At 36.9% G+C, this 22,424-nt stretch overlaps 1 protein-coding gene and 1 long non-coding RNA gene across 2 annotated transcripts; both read right to left on the reverse strand.

The window, feature by feature from the left end:
• Nucleotides 1–8,209: 8,209 nt before the first annotated feature.
• Nucleotides 8,210–8,725, reverse strand: LOC148782675 (uncharacterized). The gene is made up of 2 exons (XR_016052691.1): nt 8,645–8,725; nt 8,210–8,461 (listed from the first exon to the last, which is right to left on the reverse strand). It is a non-coding gene; the product is annotated as an uncharacterized LOC148782675 (long non-coding RNA).
• A 363-nt stretch (nt 8,726–9,088) lies between these two features.
• On the reverse strand, nt 9,089–21,564 carry LOC18439738 (SEC7-like guanine nucleotide exchange family protein). Its single transcript, XM_011627119.3, has 11 exons — nt 20,077–21,564; nt 15,511–15,828; nt 14,912–15,233; nt 14,348–14,770; nt 13,945–14,237; nt 13,540–13,813; nt 12,087–12,592; nt 11,667–11,988; nt 11,178–11,535; nt 10,409–11,061; nt 9,089–9,926 (listed from the first exon to the last, which is right to left on the reverse strand). Exons 1-11 carry the CDS (start codon nt 21,180–21,182, stop codon nt 9,315–9,317), a joined length of 5,187 nt encoding a protein of 1,728 aa, XP_011625421.1. The 5' UTR covers nt 21,183–21,564; the 3' UTR covers nt 9,089–9,314.
• Nucleotides 21,565–22,424: the final 860 nt, after the last annotated feature.

A 22,424-nucleotide genomic window follows, 5' to 3' on the forward strand; every position in this document is an offset into this window, starting at 1 on the left:
AAGGCATTTGACTCAAATGACTTTTAAATCTTTGTTTATTTTAAGTTTCAAACCTTTGTGTTATTTCATGAGAAAATCTTATTTCTGTATTTGAAGCTACAATAGGCAGCGGCATTTCAGCGATTTAGCCCCACTTTAAGTCACCAGAGATGAAAGGAGCTTATTTTAGGTTTTAAATCCATAGCTAGTTTTCTTTAATAAAAGAACATGTTCCGGAATAGGGTTGAGAACTTACCTGGTTTGGATCCGAAACTTGAAATTCTGATTTTTTCTGGATCTGGATATAGATCTAAGATTTTGATTTAAAATTTGGTTTCGGATCATAAATTTGGATAGGATCAGTGTACATGTGGATCTGAACCAGATCTAACCCGGTTTTTATCTCAAGTAATTCTCTCTTAAGAAGAGACGCCCCATTCCCTCTCTCTTGTGTGAAGAAAACTCAATTCCCATATTTGTCAATATCTCTCTTTCTCTTTCTCTTTCTCTCTCACTCCAACCCAGTTCCTTTTTGCCCGCATAGGGAAATTTTCCAAAGATTCACAAATCTTTCTCTATCTTATGGAAAGAAACCTAGTTTCCCTTTTGAAAACCCACAGAGGGAGTCAGGATGGAGGGATCTGCTTCCTCCCCTCTCTGTCTCTCTTGTGGTATTTGGTAAAGAAAATTAATCCCCACTTGAACACGATCAAAGCTTTTTCTTTTCCTCTCTGGTTGGAAAGAAACCCCCGACCAATTTGAAGTCAAGAGACAAAGATCCTCTCTCTCTCTCTCTCTCTCTCTCTAAACCTTAGCTCCGCTGGTTGGAAAGAAACCCCAAGCCCCATTTGAAGTCAGAGACAAAGATCCTTTCGCTTAACCATAGCTCTCCTCTATCTAAACCATAGCTCTGCCAAAGGTTCTATTTTTCTCCTCTTTAAACCATAGTTCTCTTTTTCTATTCTCTCTCTAAACCATACCTCCGCCAAAAGGTTCTCTCTCTAAACCATATCTCCGTCCATGGTGGAATCTTCTTTCCAGGCAAAGCTCTATCCATCTAAGGTTACATTTTGAATGGGTAGGGGTGCGGTTCGTTGTTATGGGTCCAGATACGGATACTAGGTGTAGTCTTTGGATATCCAGATCTAGGTGGATCCAGACCTGATCCGACAAAGAAGTTTAAATAAGCAAGGGCATTCACGTCTTTGGACTTGGATGACCCAAGTGGGACCTAATTATGAAAACGTCCCTTTGTTCCAGGTATCAAATTTAGAATAAGATTTTTTAAATGAAAGAACATGTCATTAGTTTGGTACCTAAAACAAGCAAAGATATTTAATCACATAAAACAAGCAGAAGTATTTAAGTTATTTGGTTCAAGTGACTTAATTGGTTTAATTACATAAAACAATAAAAAATATTTAAGTTATGAAAAAGTAAATAAAGAGACCATTTACCTTTGATACAAGGTGGTCACAGCTAATCGTGGCCATTGGATGTGAAATTGAGTAGTTGTATTTATTTCATTGACTAAGCTCAAAGTTTAAAATAAAATTTTTTGAACTTTGTAACACACCCAAGCTATCAAATTTTACATCAAATGTTTGTAAGTAATTGTGACCTCCCTATAGTAAAGGTAAATGGTCTCATTGTATATAATCCCTTAAATTATTTGACTCAAGTGACTACATGAATTAAATCATTGAAATATCTTTATTAAGTAATGCTGCAAACCTCCAAAAACACAATTTGTGCAATTTTTAAACAAAAATCTAGATAAAATACTTAGTGAAAAATAAATTTGAAGAGTACCACTTTGTTGGTAAATATTTTATTTATGGGAAACTATCGCTAATATACTTTTATTTTAACAAAATTGAAAAAAAAAACTCAAACTATTCAAAACCTCGCCTACACCCTTTTTCCTAATTTTCACGATTTTTTGGATGAAAATGCTCATTACGGTAGTCTTTTTACCGTAATGAGCATTACGGTCTTAAACTTCTTTACAGTCTGAAATTCTAGTGAACTTTGGACCATTACGGTCTTTTTATGACCGTAATGGTCTTAAGGAGCATTATGGTACTAAGAGACGGTACTCTTAGTACCGTAATGCTCCTTAAGACCATTACGGTCATAAAAAGACCATAATGCTCCAAAGACCATAATGGTTCAAAGTTTGCTGGAATTCTAGTGTATTCTTAGTACCGTAATGCTCATTACGGTACCCTTAGTACTGTAAAGTTCTTTAAGACCATTATAGTCATAAAAAGGTCGTAATGGTCCAAAGTCTACTGGAATTCCAGTGAACTTTGGGCCATTACGGTCTCTTTATGACTGTAAATAAATTTAAGAGCATTACGGTACTAAGAGTACCGTAATGAGAGAACCCCAATAAATTTCCAGCTAATTGTGGAAATTTGGCCAGACTTTGCTGGTTATAAGGTTTTTTGGCCCGATTTTGCTAGTTATAGGGTTTTTTGGCCGGATTTTGAAGGGACTTGAACCGGATTTATTTGAGGTCTGGTTCGTTTGTGCTGGAATTTGGAAACATTTGGTTGGAATTTGAAGCCGGTTTTGCTGAAAAATGTTTTTTTTTTTTTTTTGTTGGATTTGAGGCGAAAATGGGATGCATTTCATTCGCAGGGAAGAGAGTTTTGTACTCTTCGATTTTTATTCTTGCTGCTTGGCAAAGGTTCAATTACTTCGATGATGAGTGGACCTGCTGTAAAGGTATTGGAACCCAAATATGCGCTCTTAAAAAATCATGTGACATCTTCTCTTGGGCTTCAAGTGCCAGAAATTGAGATTAAGCATTTGGTTGCAGCAGCAGCAGAAACTGCTTTGAAGGGAATTGTGTTGAATATGTGTACCCAGTGTTGCCGCAAGGGGAGGAGGTACAGAAAGTGTCGTGCAGAAGACTCGAAAAGAGTCATTCGCTCTCTTGCAGCTCAATCTCTCAAATCTCAACACAAGCATTACGGTACTAAGAATACCTTAATAAGTGTTAGGTACTCAAAGTACCGTAATTTTGTTTGCCACCAAAAAAAAGTGTTGGTGAGGTTTTGGGAAGGTTGAGATTTTTTTTTTTCAATTTTGTTAAATTTAAAGTATGTTAGCGATAATTTCCATTTATTTAACCAGCTTATTATTTTTATTTTTTTAATTTGACTATTTTATATTGTTTCCATTTATGGTTGATTGTGCTTGTAGATAAAGATTGTATCCATGTACTTTCTCTTTCTCTATCTCTCTTTCTCGATCATTGTTACTAAACCCGAATCAGTAGTCCAGATCATTAACCCAAAGGTCTATGTCATTCACCAAAAAAGTACTAAAGAAAAATGAAATAAAAAATAAAAAAATGTATTTTTAGGGTGGTGATTTAGAAAGATCTCAGAAAACATTAGATAAACTTAAATTATATATATATATATATATATATATATATATATATATATATATAGAAGAAACTATAAAACCCCTATAGGCAAAAATGAACAATGATTTCGTCTACTCTCATCACCATCCAAACTTTATCGTACGGTCACAGTTGTCCGATAGTGTTTCAATTTTCATTTTTTTTTCTACAAATCCAAATTACTTGAAATTTGGAGCGTGTGTATATCATAGTGAGACGCACTTAATAAAAATATGAAAAAAATAATTCACAAAATATAAATTGACCAAATACCCTTGTAAATTTTTTGGGGTATTTTGATCAATTTATATTTTGTGAATTATTGTTTTCATAGTTTTATTAGATGTGTCTAACTAAGATCTACATACATTTCAAATTTCATATCATTCCGATTAATAAAAAAAAAAATGAAAATTAAAACACTATCGGACAATTGTGACTATGCGATAAAGTTTAGATGATGATGAGGGCAAACGAAATCACTGTTTATTTTACCTATAGACGTTGGGAAGAGTTTTTATATATATGAGGCATCTACACAATGCCTATGGGCAAAATGCTACAGTAAAAGAAAGGCCTTTTCGATGTTTTAAAGCGGCAAGATTCATTCATCCTTCCCCACCGATTGCTATTTGGCCTACTCTCCCGGAGATGCACTTTTGTCGAATCGCCTCGCTAATCAGCGAAGCTGATCACTGCTCTGGCGACCGCCCAAGCAAAGCTCGCCATTATGCGCGAGAGGGCGAATCAGAGCTTATCGCTATCTTTGGGTTAACACCTTACCTTCTAAGTAGGTTGCGTCTGCTTGCACACAAAAGAAAAGAGGGGGGAAAAAAAGGTTTGATTTCTTCAAGACCTAGATCTGACCATCCATCAAAAGCATACTTTTGATTCACTCTTGGAGCAAGCATTCACCTGGATCATCCATGTAGGACAAAATTAAAGTTTCCTCTTATGGATCAACCTCCGAGATCAGTAAAGAATGCATTTGGGGTCCCCCTAAAGTAGATTTTTTGCACTCAAAAGAGTAAGACTATAATTTGCTCCTGCAGGAGAAATAGCATTCAAAGCAATAGCTAGTGGTTCAACGTATCAACCTTAAATAATAAGTAATGCGCACCTCTAGAGTTTCATACAATATAAAGTTTTAGTTTAATAAACATTTATGATGGGCTAACATCTATCTTCACCCATGAAATTTAAAATTTCATAACAAATCTGTGAAAAATTTGAAAATAATTTGTCCAAATATTGTTTTACAAGATGCATTATTTTTAATACTTGAAATCATTTTTTTCACATCTGTATATCTCAAGATCGAGTAGATCACGAAACCTTTATCAGGTGGATCTTTGAGGTGCATTGTACTTCTACATAATATAGTTGACACCTTAACCGTTGGTTAGGAAACGAGACCCAGCCAACTTCAGCTCTTGATTGATCGGGAAGGTCAATCCAATGATTCATGAATCAGGGAGGAGCGCTAGGTTCTACTGAGGCTATTTACGAGTAGAATGATGTTGATTTTAGGTCTTCACACCTATGCTCAAGCCACTCTTCCCCTGCATCAGAGCAAGAAGAAGAGTTGCTCGCTCTTCACGTGGAGAGAAATCTATTGCAGGTGGGTAGCTATTGTTGTTCTACGCTATTGCTAGTGGAGAAATCTATTGCAGGTGGGTGGAGAAATCTATTGCAGGTGGGTAGCTATGGCTAGTCTAAGCTATTGCTGGTCTAGACAAGAGTTGCATGTGGTACCAATTTATCATTCAAACAGTTGCGATCGTACTGTGGGTTTTGTTGTCTTCTCTTAAATAGGCTTCAAGAGCAAAGAGAAGCACATGCACACAAGATAACAAGCAGCTTGAATAAACTTTTTCTAAGGGAAACTCCTCTAGTATATATTTTACTTGTATCTTTCATCTCCGAGCTATACGATCTAAATGGATAGTTAGGATAACCTCAGTCATAATGTGACAAATAAGCTGCTGAACTAAAGCAAGAGTTGCATGTGATCTGGCATTAGACGCCACCAGTTTATCATTCAAACACCCTCCTTTGGGCTTTGGGTCTTTTCTTCGAAATAGGCTTCAAGAGCGAAGAGAAGCTCATACGCACAAGATAACAAGCAGCTTGAATCTAAAGCAGCTTAATTAAGCTTTTTCAAAGTTGCGGCATATGTTTTTCTTTTGGAAATAAGAAGGATGTTCCTTTCCTCTTTGAATAGCATGTTTAAACAATGGTAATTTGTGCTGATATACCCGGCGGAAATTAAAATGTTCTTGATATTTAGATGTTTTGTATTTTATATTCATAACTTCTTCGTTTTTCCTTCCAAAATGCCCTTAATTTGGAACTAACAGGTGTTAACCAACGTCTCTTACATCAGTTCGGAGTTGTTAGTTCCAAACCAATGTTTTTGTGTATAAAAAAATGATTTGGAGCTCGAAGTTCCAAACCAATGCCTTTATTGTTGATTTGAAACAGCTAGTTCCCACGGGTACAGTTTTTTACGCTCAATCAATGCTTCCAATAATATTCATGATGCGCAGTATATATTTTCTTTCATTGATAAGGGTATTGAGGAGGTTGAAGAGGAACATGTAATTCAAATGGTCACAAATAATGCTGCTCCCCCAATCTAGCTGCAGGTCATTTGCTTCGACAAAAGAGGCCTCGCATATTTTGGATTTCTTGCGCTGCATATTGTGTAGATCTTATGCTTGAGGCAATTGGTGAATTGCCTCCCATTAAAAGAATTATTTTAAGGCTAAGGAAGTTACAATCTTCATATACAGTCACATACTCACATACTTACCCTAAGCATGATGCGCAAGTTTACAAAAAAGAGAGAGCTAGTGAAGCCTGGGATCACTAGATTTACCACTACTTACCTTAGTCTACAGAGCATGTATAAGAGGAAGATCGCATTAAGGTCTATGTTTGCTTCAGATGAGTGGAGTAGGTGTAAGTGGTCTAGAGATGCCAAGGGTAAGAAGACACGATATATTATTTTTTCGAAATATTTTTGGCGTGGGGTGAAGCATGCGATATTAGTATTTCTTCCCTTGGTGAAGGTCTTGCGCTTTGTTGATGCTGATAATCCTTCCGTGGTCTTTACATATGATGCAATGGAAAGGGCTAAAAATGAGATTGCAGAGAATTTAAGCAATGATGCAGCAAAGTATGTCCCAATTTGGGAGATTATAAATGATAAATGGGATAGACAGCTCCATAGACCATTGCATGCAGCGGGGTACCACTTGAACCCTAAATTCTTTTATACAAATGCAGATATTGAGTCAAAAAGTAATTATGGATAGTTTTAATGAGTCCATTGAGATATTACTTCCTGATCCAAGTATCCAAAATAAGATATCAATTGAAGAGCTAATTTCGTACAAGTGTTTTTTGATGTTATTTGGGAAAGATATGACATTAAGGTAGAGAAACAAAGACGAACCAGGTAATATTCTTTTCACTTATGTACTTTTGTTTTGTAAAATATAAATTTATAATTTTCTTTCAAGTACTGATAATGTTAAATATCTAAATTAATTATAAAAGGTACCCGCATATTGCATCCCAATGGTCGAGACAACATGGAAGTAACGCTCCAAACCTCCAGAAGATGGTTATGCGGATCTTGAGTTTGACAACTATCTCTTCTAGTTGTGAGCGCAATTGGAGTTTGTTTGAGATGATATTTTACTATTTTACTATTTTAAAGGAATAAAATTTTATATGCTTTTTTGTTTATAAGTTCATATTCATTTTGTAATATAGATTCATAAAAGGTAAGAAGATCATAGACCTATAGTAGTTATTTATGCATTATTTTTCTGTATAGATGCATACAAAGAGAAGAATAGGCTTGAGCAAAGGAAGCTCAATGACTTTGTTTTTGTTAGTGAGAATCAAATGCTCAAGGAGATGAAAAACCAACCAAAGAAGGACCCTATCTCTTCGAAAGACATGGAGAATGCTTCAGATTGGCTAGTTAGTGACCCTGGTACTGAGGAGGTCTTCCCTGAAGAGGGTTTGACATGGGAAATGGTTGAGGAGGCTTCAAGGCAAGCTTATGATCCCAAGAAGGTCACTCGAACAACTTCTTCTGTTGGTACTTCACAGAGAAAAATGGAGGAGGAGGTAGATTCAAAAGAATCTCTCTCGAAGAAGAATATGTTGAAGAGGGTGATGATTCAGATGATGACGGCCTCAATTCTGATACAGATGAAAACAATGAAGATGATGATTCTGATTTTTATTGATGTCTTAATTTTCTTCTTTCTTCTTTTGAAGTAACTTTAATACTTTATTGCACCATCTTGGTTTAGACTTTAGACATTTGGCGTCTGAACGATTTTTATTTAGTTATGTGGTTTGTAATTTTTTTGCCTTTCTGGACTACTTCGTTGTGCGGTTTACTGGTTTTTCTATAATTTTGAAAGTCAATTTGTTGATGACTTCAAAAGTTAGAGACTTGGAATCTTGGATGTTATTATGGTTTATTTTATGGATATGGAACATGCCAATATGGAGAATTTCTGAATTTGAGAGTTGGGAGTCCTTACAGTAGCCTATTAGACTTTTAAATGTTTTGTATAATTCAAATTTTGGAATAAATTAAAAATTTTGACACAAATATATGCATATATGTATATTTGGATAACAAATATATATATATATATAAAAAAAAAACTAAGAATTTGCACCGCATGGCGCCAGGTAGGTCGCCTAACGTTTTTTAAAACCTTGATAAAAAGTGAGGGAAGATGAGTTTGCCATTTTTTGTAACAAAAGGCATGTTGATGAACCGTTACATAAACCCATTGGCATTTATTTTCCTTCTTAATTATTGTTTCCCAAATTTAACCAATTTTCCTTATGCGAGCATAAGGAAGTTGTTTTTCATAAAAAAACATATATTATACAGGAAAACAAGGAAGAGATGTGATACTTGGAAGTCGGAATGATGAGGAGCCACAGCCAGGGGCTCGCGGCTCGGTAGTTCAGGCTGTGAAACTGCAACAGAACATCATCGATTCCAATCCCATCACTTACCTACCATGAAGAAGAGAGAGGCAGAAAGCAAGAGATAGAGTCATGGGAAAATAAATATATGATAGTAATACAATGTGGATGGTGATATATTCAATCTGTCTTGAATATCTTTAAAGACCTTTTCAATCCACATTTCAAAAGGGATGAGAACAGAAAGTGTACATATAGAATTGGACTAGATACCTCAAGAGCTCTAAAAATCCTACCATGCATCAGATATCAATGTCCTGTTGTGAAGGCAACACATGTTTCGTTAGGCATTATTGAAATTTGAAATCACTAACCTGGTTCAAAAATAAAAGATGGCATCGTACACGATGTTTGAAACTCATTACTGAGGTCAGATAATCTAGTGTCCATTAGGGAAATAAACAAGAATTATCAGATGCCCTCTGGGCCATACTGAGATATGCCTCACAAATGAGAGTACCAAATAGAACTTCCACAACCCTAACCTTAAAATACAACAAATAAAATCTGTAATGATACCACTAAAGAAGAAAATATGAGAATTCTGCCCCATAACAAGTAATTATACCTACCAAAAAATAATAAGCAATTATAAAATTGACATCTAGATAGAGGCATACTAAACCAAAAGGGCAGGAAAAAATTAAGCATCTGATAGGACTGATATGGCTGCACTATATTAGAATTCAATTGGATTTCACAACTTATTTCCAGAATGGCATCACGTTCAAGTGCTCAAAGATATGCGGAGCTGATTCACTTAGGCGATATCCATATAAATAAATGCCTACTGTACAATAACCACATTTGGCTCCTACCCTACAAAATGAGAACCCAAAGAAGGGAAAAAGGAATGGTTGTACCTCACTCAATGAAGGATATATCACAAGTGCATTAATATTGGACCTATGGAGGACTGGAAAATGTCACTTAAAATACGCTGAACTTCTCCTGAGCTGTGTTCACATCTGATCAAATCCACTAACAATGGAAAGAAGAGGGATAAATACTTTGTAAATGATTCCCTCTCAAAATTACTCAAAACTTTCAACGAAATCACCACCAATGGGGTTCGAGCGGCCAATTCTTCTTTCTTTGAAGAACCCAAGGGAACTAACCAATAGAGGACCTTCTGGCTATTCTGAAGCTCCCTCTTTGATTTGGAATCAGCACAGTTCAGGTATTGTTCAAGAATCTTTACACAAACCGAAACTAACCGAGATTCCACACCAATCTCCTGTGACAGAGATGGGTTGTCGGTGAGAAGAAGCTGCAAGAAATTGAGATAATTTTGGTGCAATTCATTCTCAAAGTGGAGAACAGGTGGATCAGATTCCTCTAAATAGGAGGCCACTTTTTGAAGCTTCCGATTTAGAGTGACATTGGAGTTTACTTCATGCGCATGAGTTGCTATAGAAGATAACACTTCCAAGAATATCAGTATGTTGGCTGCTGATAAATGCTGGCGATGTGCCTTATACAACTCTGTGATGACCTGAAAAAGAGAAAGATAAGATGTCCTCAATCTTTTTAGGTAAGAAAGATGTTCTCGGTAATAAAATGGTGAAATTTGAAAATGGCAAACTTATATCACAATCCAATGGATGGACTATGGCATGGTAAGAGTCAAATGGGGTCTTGACCATTAGCCGTCCAAAATTTTCATTGATAGCCAAACATGTATGCTGATTGTCTTCGAATAAACATAGGTAGGCATCACAATCTTGAATTATCTACTGAAAAGTGCAAAGAATATGATAAAGAGCATAAAAACAATTCAGTTTCAACAAAGAATATGATAAAATAAAGGGGTTTCTACACAGGGTTTCACTATTCCAAGCAAACATGGGAAGGCGATATCAATAGCAGACAAATAGTCAGAAATCCACCCATCTACACTAGTGCAAATGTAAAAGAAATAGAATGCAGCTTTGAGGCACAAATTAAGAAAAGGAATGAAAACGATTGAGTAAGTACCTGAACCACAAGGAGTTGCACAGAAACATGAGCCTTCATTTTAGCCACTGCATTTGCTGCTAACCTTAGGCTCTCATCCTCCACCAAATCCCAAGTCAATCCTTGATCAGAAAACAATTCATTTTCAGAATTTGCCTCTGAAGTATCAGGTATCTCAACGACACTCATGCACTTCACGACTTGCAGGTACTCAGGTATAGTGGATGCAGCTGACTCTTTGAAAGACATCAGAATGCTTTCCCAGTCCTTTTCTGAAAAGGAACTGCCCAAATTGCTTGCTAGGCGAACAAAAGCAGCTATTCCAACACTAGCAAATCTTTGGTGGGGGCTCTTCATCAAACTTGTCACAATGGCGACAATGTTGGGTAACAATGATCGAAGTACAATGAAGAATTTTACAAACAGATCTACAAGAAGTTGGGCTGCCACTGCACAAGTTTCAGAGCTCCAAGAATCTTCATTAAGTTCATTCATTTGGGCAGTTGCCCTATGGAGTGGCACATTGTTGAATATAGGGAAAACAATAGATCGGAAAATTCTGATCCAAAATGCTAGCGAGAAAAGATGTCCATGATCTCTAAGAATGTCAAAAAGAACTTCTAATGCACTTTTCCTTATAGCAGATCTTGGGTCTGATGTGAGCTTTGATAAACCTGAAAGAGTAATCATATCGAGTACCAAAGTTTGTTACAAGTAAGCGTGCATCAGGAATGTGAAGAAGGAGCTTCATGCACACTACATAACCTATAACTGGTAATGGGATAATTACCTGTGAGCAAAGGTACCCAATAGTACACATACTCATCTTTTTCTGTAAATTTATGTTTGTCTAGCAAATCTCCATTCACACTTGTAGGTGAATCCAAATCCTTGCTCTTCTCGTAACATATTAGTCCTCCTTCTGCAAGTTTTACAGCACAGAACCGAAGGAATGCTATAGCATTGAGGCTGACATCACTATTAAATCTGCTGTTTGTAAACGTAATGAGGCACTTAACACAGTCTGTGAAAGTTGTTGTCTCAGTCTCTGTTATGTAAGGAAAATATTCACGAACAATTTTCTCAATAGTCTCGAAAGCAAGTTGGACAATGTTCTTGCGTTCATCTGCAGCGGCAGTGGTAAAAACCTGTAAAAGAATATTTGTAAATGATATTAAAGTGAACAAATGGCAAGAGAAAAGAAGACAATATGGGGAAAAATAATATAATGAAATCATAAAATTAATTACTGGTCAAGCACACAATAATTTCGACATACCATAAAAACACTTTTCCAGCCTGACTTCACATTGTTGACACGAACCAAGACCATTTGAGAAACACAACGAACAATCAACTCTCTAATTTCAGCAGAGCCACTCTTCTGCATAACAGTAACAAAAGGTCTCAAAAATTCATTCTGGAAGTTGTAATTTGCCAGCTCCTCACGTTCTAAGAACTTCATGGACAACTGCCGCAATGAATCCATCACAAAAATAGCAACCGAGAGATTCTCTGAACATCCAACTGCAACAAAAAAGTCTGAAAGAACATTCCATATTCGATTCCACACCAATCTGATTCGGTTCATATTGTAATGCCTGCAGATTAAGATGTAGGTTTTCAGTGAGAAACAAAGGCACCCAACATTCACATTGTATCTCTCATGTAATTTCCATGAGATCAAAAGATGACTTACGCTATTTCAACTATTTTTGTGAGACTAAAAACCCGAGGCTCTGTTGGAGACTGCAACTCTGCAATAGAAACTTTACAAAGGGCCTTTACAAATGCAACTATTGCCTCACTGTTCAACCTTTGACTGTGCGCAAATATATGGTTCAGCTCGAAAGTCCCAATTTGTTCTAATAGGTTTAGGTTAGACATCAAGTTATTTATCTGTTCTGGAGTTACCATCCCCGAAGCATTAAGTCCCAGAGCTGTACTATCATATGAACCCCCTCTAGCAACAGCCACTACAGATGGATTCTGAAGAACTGGTCCTTTCTTCTTAAGTAACTGAAGCATAGGTGATTTTGGAGGTTTTTCCTCCACTTCAGTTTGAGGTACAGCAAAGAACGATGCATCTGGCGGGGCACCTTCTCCCAGTAACTGTAAATGCTCGAACCGAGATAGACAGGTCAGGATGTGCTCCCATGCTTCCTGGAGATAGTTTCCATCTTCAATAGCAATGGATATGATGGCCTGTAGAATGGGAATGCATGAAATAAGTCAACTTAAACAAGAAGGCAACCACTCCATACAAGAGCAATAATCATTGACAAAAAAAAGCATAAGAGTTAATTGTAACATTGTGGTGACTTTACCACCAATAGTAGCCAGGCATTATTCTAAAGAAATATGTGCAATTTGTTAGCTCATAAATTAACAGGGAACGAAATTCTAAGAAAATTATGTGCAATATCAGTGTTCTGATCCCGTTTTAATTTCACAGGAGGCAATATTGCTTCAAAGGAAGGGCTATAAGCACCAAACTAGGTGTAGCATATTAAGGTAATGTCTGTTACGATGTACGAAATGGTTACATTACAGAAGCACTACAATAGGAAGTTCCCATGAAAGACAATGCTAGCATATGCATGAACCATGCTAATAGTGAACAGGTAAAGTATGGCTTTCAAGTCTTTTCCTTCAATTGGCAAAAAAAACCATCTAGAAAAAAGTACAACAGAAAATAAAATAAAACATACAGAGAGATGCCAAGGTAGCATCTCGATGATCCAGCCAGGTTCAATTCTCATGAGCGTAGACATTAGTAAAAGTCATTATCGGTGCATTGGACTGCCAAACACCATAGCATTCAAAAAGGTATAGCTTGCAAAGAGCCACCACTCTTCTGGACAATAGCTTGATAAACTATTTAAATTACAGTCACACATATACAAATCTCACAGTCACGCAGTTTCGGGATGGCTGGATACACCACCCGATATACAGTGTATAAAAGAAAAAGTCAACAATTTACGTCCAGATCACAGAGCATCTAGTCTTTCAAAAGCTAATATTTAGGGGAAATGATGAACATAGTGCCATTGACAGATATCTGACCCACTCACATAGACTTTAAAAAAAATTGGAATCATAAACTCAAAACGGCAAGAATGCTAATCCCACGAAATGAGAACCCATACCTTTACAGCATCCACATTCTTTTGTTTCATGTCAGCAGCACAATGAAGATATGTAAACTTTGCAACTGAGGTAACAAAAGCATCCCTTTGAGTCTGCATGGACATCACAGCAGTCACATGAACTGCATGACGAAAGCCTTGCAAGCACTGAAATGTTACAATCTTATCATCACTCTGATCAAGAGTTACACTAAATGCAACCATCATGGGAGCCCAGCAAACTTCCACCATGAATCTCAGAATTGCTACATCCGTGACAGCATAGTAGACACACCTGCAATATTATGAAAGTGATATTTTCATCTAAAGTTGCAAAATGCAAATAGATTCTCTCTTTTTGATGGTTAACTGTCAAAGTAGCAAAGAGATACTTGATTTACAAGACAAAAACGAGCCTTAACTTACTCTGACTTGCCAGCCTTAGCTTTAAACTGCTCCTGAATATGCCGCAAAAGCGTATCACTAGTGCCTAATGGTTTTTCTTCCACTTGCTTCCAAGTGACTAAATTGAGAATGCTGTCCAAACCTAATAGCTTGTTGACACTGTTTGCCTGTTTATTCTGTGGAGCTACAGTATCAGCATTCATCTTTATTTCATTTTTCACAATGTTGTCATATAACGAACCAAGATACTCTTCTGGTAAGTCTTTTCCATCATCTATGCCTCGATTGTTTCGAATGAAGTCTGCCTTGGACATCTACAAAGAAAGATACAGTATGATCATTATAAGATTTGAAATTCAGTTTCAAGCTTGTTTTTTGATAGTTCCATCACACAGACACCACACAGGTATCGCAATGCACTAACCTTATTTTTTACCATGTTATTGTGAGCATCAGTGTTAAGCATTATCACAGAATAAGCAAGAACATAAGCAGTATCTGCACTCGTAAAAGAATTTGGATTGCATTTGCAATAGCGCTCTGCGAATTTCTCCATGATCCTATCGATCTTCTGTGCTTCACCAGGTAATCGGAAACCTTGAAGGAAAAATCTGATGGCTTCGCCAAAATTCATCCCTTCAAAATTTGATGTGTCCACATATGCATGCATTACTTTCAAAGAAAAATCTTCTCTTTCACCTAAATAATCTCCAATCATAGTACCATTCAAACCAGCAGTATTCTTCAGAAACAGTGCAACTTCTTCTGGAGACCTACCAATTTTTTTGGAATTCATGAGAAATTCAATGCCCTTGCTAGGTTTTCTGTTGAACAAGGATATACCTTTCTGCATTTCATCAGTTCAGATACACGGTCAAGCTTAACTAGAAATCAAACTTCTTGACATCTATAAGAGGAAAATATATACAATAATATAAGTAGAAATTCAGAGAAAGTGGCTACTCCAGAATAAATCACAGAGACATGCCTGAAGTTCTAGTTTATATGCACGACGCTGCTCTAGAGTTGCAGCTTCTGATGTTTCAGAAACTGTTTCAGAATGCAGCTCCAAGTCACTGGGAGTACCTTCCGCACCATTTTCAACCCCAGAAGAATCGACATCGGAGTTTTTTGATTGATACACATCAGTTATTCGTAACTGATGATCCATCCAAGTTCCCATTCCTTCGATGATACCAACTAAGCACTTGATAGATTCAATCCTAAAAGCAATATCCTGGGCTGGAGTCAGTGTTGTTGCTGAACCAGGAGGCACACCTAAAGCAGTTTTGACCAGGCCATTGACAATCCTGCAAATATCTGATGGAATTAAACGTGATTTAATACATGTACCTAGAAAATTACTATGAAGAAAATGCATCTGAGTAGAAGATGGAGTCAAATCTATATCAAGAGTCAAACAAAAATAAAATGAGTAGGCAACAAGATAAATGCACAGAAATTTGAAACGCATGAATATAATATCAATTATCTTATTCCATAAGATCAACATCATCAACAAAGCCTTTTCCATAAGATTAGCACAAGGTATTAAATACAAAATTCAGATATTGAATTGTGAAATACCTCTCAAAAATATTTGGAGATTCTACATCACAGTCATAGTTCACAAATATATCAATGATTATTTGTGGATCTTCACACATCTTTTCCAACAACTTCAGAACTCTCATTTTCTGCAAGAAACTTGGTTGAAGCACATTTTCAAGAATGCGGAGTACAAGTATGGGGAAGAAAATGCCAATTTCAGCCTTCAACCCTAATCTAAACCTTGACAATAGGCTTGCAAAGATAGAGCACAGGAGTTGAAATACACTCATCACTGAAAGTGCACTGTTCTTCAGCAATGATAAGCAGAGAAATTGTTTGATACCATTGAGAAACCTGCGTAAAGAAGATCATATAACAAAAGATGTAGTAAGGCCCATAAATAAAAAGAGATAAGCATGAAAACTAAATTATAATGTAAGGATTTGCTACTGCATCACACTGCCCAGTACATAAAATGAACAAACCTATGTAAGCTGATTATTTTGTGTACCCTTCACTCAGAATATCTGTTTAAGTTATATTAAAAAAGTGCAATACAAGTATCAGATATAGTGGAAACCAACAGAAGCAACAATTTGATAACTCAATGACTAGGTTCTCCCAAAGCCTTCGCTTCAAAGTAGAGACAGTCTAAAGAGACGGGAGACAACCAAACAAGTGCTCAGAAAACATGGGAACGAGGATCAGAAAAGATAATCCATTCCAAATTTTGTAGGAGGCTAATTGTTTGATAGTTAATCGGTCCAAACACCGAAAGATGCCATGAAGGCTACAAATATTAATATTTGTTCCACATGAGACTCATTACTGCCATGCACCACCGATTATTATGTTTGGTATGTAAGGTCTCATAGAAATGCTTTCAAAGCTTGCCCTTAATCAGCACTAATGTAGTGGACAACTCATTGAAAGAACAGAAAGAATTGATTGAAAATAATGATGAAAGCTTACAAACCCAACTTCAAACTTGTGTCTGGTTTAACCAAACTCTCAAAACATATATAATATCAAACTCTGAATCAAAACCCTATACCAACCTCGATTATAGAGTCATAGACTAAACCTATCTTAGACTCCAAGAAAACCCTAATTCTAGTCTAATTCAAACTGGACTCCTAATTGAAATCTAAGATGAAATAATCAAACCACCAATTATAATTACAAAAGGACAATATCATTGAAAGCTTGAAACCCCTTTCAAAATCATTAACGGGGTTAAATGATCCCAATTAACATTTGAGGTATCGCTTTTTTCATTTTGATTTTACTCAAGCAATTCTTCAAAAAAATACCCAAATTGCCCTTGTTCAAGGTTGGGAAGCCTGAACAATCAAAGGCATTTCAATAATTTGACCCCGAAAAGGCCCCAAGCAAATGGCAAAAATCTGTTCAGGGCTACAAATAAGACTCTTCAGGTTCTTAATGAGAAAAAGATAGTGGTATTCATGTCATTTGATACATGCAAAGCATTTGGGTGCCAACTGACAAAAATACCCCTAATTGTTCCTCATTATTAATCCTAAATTGTGTGTTCCTTATTTGTAATCTTGAAGAAATAGGGGCATTTTTGTCAATAAGCTTGGGGCCTCTTAAGGGGTCAAATTAAATGCCCCTAATTATTTAGGCCTCCCAATATTAAATAAGGGAAATTTTGGAATTTTTAAATTTCTTTTTTGAGGAGGAACCTAAGTGAAATGAAAATGAAAAAGCAACGCCTCAAATGTTAATTGAGATCATTTGATACCTTAATGACATCGTAAGGCATTGAACACTGCCTTAATTGATATTTTCCTTAACTAAAACAATACCACCTTTGACCAAAAAAAATAATGACCTAACTAATTTTTCAAATTGCCCACAAAAATAAACCCTAATAAATTCCCAAAAAATACATCCTAAAATTAAATAAAGAAAAAAAAATATGTATCAGCCTATCCTGCATTAGACTTCCCTTGTTGGAGATACTGTTCAGCAGGCTAGTATAAATTTTTCATCGAATTAATTACAGCCAAATTCAAGTGAGGCATATAGACTGACCCTTTCTACAATTTGTGCTCCAACAAGATCAAGATAAACAAATTGATAGATAATGTTAAATTAGAGTGATGTTAAATTACGGTTGGAGGGAATAGTCCTAATCGATCTGTTCTCTATTGGCAGCCGGCTGCACCGGCTAAGGCTTCACCAATATGAAAGTGCTTGAACTAGAAAGATAGAGCAGGAAGAAAAGAACTAAGGGTGCAAATGCAATAAAACTTTAAGAGGATAGATAGGAGACACCTTACTTGAAGCTGGGCCCACTAGCCCAGCTCCCAGAGTAGGAGCATGCATCAAACCGATGGTTTCGTGTTGTTGCCTCTCTGCATTGAAGGATACTAGTTGCGATCAATAGTTTGACTATGGCACTTGAACTTTAAGGCGAGTAGGTATATTGGACTTAGGATCATAGTATGGTCATGGCCATGTGGGCTCCAAAATGCCCTTTCTTTGGGGTTTAGGTTAAGATAGTATGCTCAATGGTTCTGGAATTATAGTAGCCAGGGTTCTAAGGTCAGGGTCTAGGAAACTAGGTCAGGATTCGAGTTACAATCTAGCAAGGTTTTGGTGAAGTTTCTCAAAAAAAGGTGTCCTCAGAGTCAGGATATTCAGAGCAGGGGTATTTATAGCCAAAAAGCTTCTAATTAACATAGAGGATAATGTGAAAAAATCTGATTGCTTGATCTTTTAGCAATGCAATGCATGCATCTAGTGACACGCTCTGCATCACTGCATGAGACCAGCCCCCAGCAAGCCAAATTTCCCCCCATCACCTGCATATTGCCTGAAAGAGCCCTTGCAACAGTCATGGAGGATAATGGGCAGTAAACCTATCCTTACCCATTTACGGACCTGTTGACTTTCTGATTTAGGTCCCTCAAGTTTGATTTCCTGTTTTTTATGGTTAACTGTACCTAATTAAGGAAACTAAGGCTGGGACCTGATTAGGGTACTTTTGGGTAGGTTTGAGGTATGATCAAGGATTAGTTAGGTGCATTTAAGCTAAACTAGGTAGCTTCAGGCTAAACTTGGTGAGGGTATGTGGAATTTAGCTAATTTGATAAGGATTTAGCTTGATTTGGCTAGATGTGTGGTAGAGATTTGGTTGGGATTCTTTAGGATGTATCAGTGGTCTAGGGAGTGCGGGTCACGGTAGTAGACGGTACACTATGGACTTTCTTGGTTAGGTAGTCCACAGTGGTATTTTAGGCTGCATAAGCTTATTTCCTATGGGAGATGGGAAATTAAGGCTTAAGATTTTGGGATGGGGAATAATTAAGCTTCGGGCCTTAGGCTTTGGGTTCAGGGACTCAAAAATTTAGTCAGTTCAGAGAGGGTGTCTACATTTGCCCCCACCCCCCCCTTTGGCGCTCATATACTACACAGCATGAGAAAGACAAGTGTCAAGGAACTAGACACCTGCGACTGACGGTTGGAAAATTGAAAAATCCTATTGTCGGGAGGTTGGAGTGCACTCAAGAGAAACTGAAGAAACCTTTCACACATCCCTTTACTATAACAAAGAAAGAAGCAAAGGGCAAACATTCCAAGCACCCCCTTCACAACCAAATCCCCAATCCTCTTCACAGGTACCTTAGAAACTATTTCCTGTCTTTTTTTTCCCGATTCCATGAGTCCAGGCACTCATTGGTCATGAATGCACCACCCACAATCTTCCTAGTATTGAACAAGAACCCCACTTGGAGAGATAATACTTGGAAACCACCTATCATGATAATGGATAGAAATGTATAATTGTTGTGTCCTTTGTGACAATTTCTATACTCATAATTCTGCATGTTACCATGTCTGCGTTTAACCACATCACACAATTGATTCTACAGGAATGTACGCATGCACAAGGATGTGATGTGATGTTATTAAGTACAAGCAGTTACACATGCAAGATAGACAAAATAATACATTTGCATGCAGTGACAGAGATGGATACAAGTTAACATGCTAAAGGAGACAATATATACTTGTGATTCCATTCACACAAACATGGGCAGAGATGTGTACGAATATAGGTACACATTGAATGATACACATGTTATGCGAACAATATAGAAGCATAAAAGGTTCAGGAATTAATTAACCATATAATGGGTTTTCCAGTAAGTTTAGTACTTTGGGAACCCAATTCTCATAAGCTTCAATTTTAATTACATTTTTTAGTCTAGGATTGGTAACATCTAATGTTAGTAAAATATTATCAATATAGTCATTCACATAGAAATTATCAGAGAGATCTTTCATATCACAAATCTAAAATGTAGAACTGGATAATATGATTTTTTGAGGAACTAAGTATTATATGCTTCACAAAGAGTAGAAAGGGGAGTATCTTTGTCTAGTTTTTCAGGTAGCATCATTTTCTTATATCCTTCTTTACAGCATTTCCAAAATCAATGGTTAATAAAATATAAAATGCAAGTATATGATTAGAGCTCTATCTTATCACTGCATTGCAATCTATTTTGGAAAATCATTGTCTATGTGGTATTAAATGTGGTCCTTGTAGGTATAGAATGTGGTACTTGCCTCTCATCAGTTCGCCAATATGGACATGCATTGTCTATCATGACCTTCAGTAGCTCCAAGGACAACACTTTCCCTCTTATGAGAAGATGGTCTTCAGGATTATCCTGAGTTGAAAATTTCATCGAGAACTTGCACAATGTCTTGAACAACAAAAATACATCCTCCCTTATCTTGCTACCCTCCATATCCTCGGTTTCATTCCCATTTGCCAAATCCCCTTCTCCAAACTCTGACATTTTGCCATTCCCCCATTTCTTCTCACCCTCATTCACTTCTACCACATCAATCTTTGCACTTTCATGTTTTGTCGGGCTCAAACCCTGACCCTCAACAACATTCAGAGAAGGAGGAGGACCCAAACATCCTTCCCCCCCTTCAATTACTCCATTGATGAAATTTTGAACAAACTGAACCAGACTTGATTCGCTCAAACTCTTATCTGAGAATTCCAAAATGTCTGAAACTGAAACCGGTTTAACTTTGACTGAAACTGAATCAGCCTCCATTCTAGCGCACATAATCACCATGATCTGAGCCAGTAATGCCTTTGCACAAAGCTGATTAACCCCGCTTGTGCTCCCTAAATACACATTGTAACAATTCTTGACGACACGAACCAGAAAATCACCACGAATTGAGAAAGACCCTGATCTAACCAAAATGAGAATAGTTTTCAAAGAACCTAGCTCGAGAGCTTCATCAGCCGAGGCCAGACACTTGCAGACTGAGTCCAAAACCCTGAAAATTGCAGGGGGATTCTCTTCATTATCGGGTTTTTCCACTTCTCCATAGATCAAGCCATTGGAGATCAGCTTCTGAAGACATTCAAGAGCAGGTTCAATAATCTTCACAGATCCAGATTCTAGAGCGAGAATCAAAGGTTCAAGGACTGCGCCTGCATCAGAAGGTGAGAATAACGGGATGCAAGATGAATAATTAGGATTTTGAAGGTCTTCCAAAGTTTGGAGCTTGTCAATGGCGGATTTGCAGGCCTGTACAAGATTCGAATGCTTACGCCAAGCAACATTCTTAATGATCTTATCGAGTGATGGACCAAGCACTCGACCAGGCCTGGAAAGACCTCCTATTGTTTGAGAACAAGCCATTCCCGCATCAGTTTCAAACAAAAATTAGAGATCAGAGATCACCATTCCAGCTCAGAATCATGGCCAAAAAAGTCATTTCAGAGCCCATACATCGCCATTGAGCTGTAATTACACATTAGAGATAACAATTTGGGCTAAAATTTAGTTTTAAGAGATCACCAATGCAGCAGAATTCGAGTCCAAACCTTCAAAGCTCACTGTGAAGCTTACACCTTACAGGAAGCCATTGCAATGGAGATAAGAGAAATACTCAAAGCCAAACTTTAGGGCGGCAGAAAATTAGGAAAATTAGGGCACAAAGAAACAGGGTTTCCTGTTTCAATGAAAATTAGGGTTAGGGTTTAAAGCGCGAAAGATCAAAGAAAGGAAAAAATAATGCGAGAGAGTCTGGGTTGCCGGTTCAGCTTTTATAGTGCGTTGATAGCCGTGGCGTGATCCAACGTAAAAAAGTAGTAATTAAAAATAAATAAATTATCATGGATCGAGAGGGTGGGCATTTTAGTAATTAAGCTTCCCGCCCGTCTTAAATTGCTTTCTTTTATTAGTAGTCCCTCCACTTATTCTCTTGGCAAACCCCCTACTTTTGGAAGAGATTTCTCTGTTTGATTTTAAGCTATTTACCCTAGAATCACCATTTTCAAAAGATAATGGATTTCAAGTTCCTAGATACTTGGATCACATCCTTTGAAACTTGGATAGCTTCTTTTGATGTTAATCTCTTCCAAGCGGTGAATATGAATTCCTTTTTGAGACTTTGCGTTCCTTTAGGATTAGTGATTTAAAAAAAAATCGGTGACCTACGATTAGGCATCGCAAAAATTGGGCCAAATTGGTGAATCGACAGTCTGGATCTTCGCTTTACTGTGTAAAAAAAATAGTGAACCAACAAAAAAATCTGCAAAAATAGCGAACTGGCCAAAAACCGGTTCAGATTGGAGTATTGATGTTTTTACGGTAGCAAAATGGTATTTTTACTGTAACTAATCGCCGGTTCTCTTCTAAACTCGGATGATTTCCTATATATTGACAGAATTGGAACGGAGTGGCTAATTGGACTGAACGATTTCCGCCAACTTAGCGTTTTCTACATCACTGCTTAGGGTGTTATCTTTCTTAGGCACATACAGAGTATGATTCTTTTTTTTTAGATTTTTATCTACTTTAGAATCATGAGTGATTATTTTCTTAAAAATTGAATTTGAGATCCAATACTTGAATGTCACCATCTAGAAATCAAAAAAT

The sequence above is a fragment of the Amborella trichopoda genome, chromosome 3 (assembly GCF_054954075.1).
Source record: "Amborella trichopoda isolate Santa Cruz 75 chromosome 3, AtrichopodaSantaCruz75HAP2 v2.0, whole genome shotgun sequence".
NCBI lineage: Eukaryota > Viridiplantae > Streptophyta > Magnoliopsida > Amborellales > Amborellaceae > Amborella > Amborella trichopoda.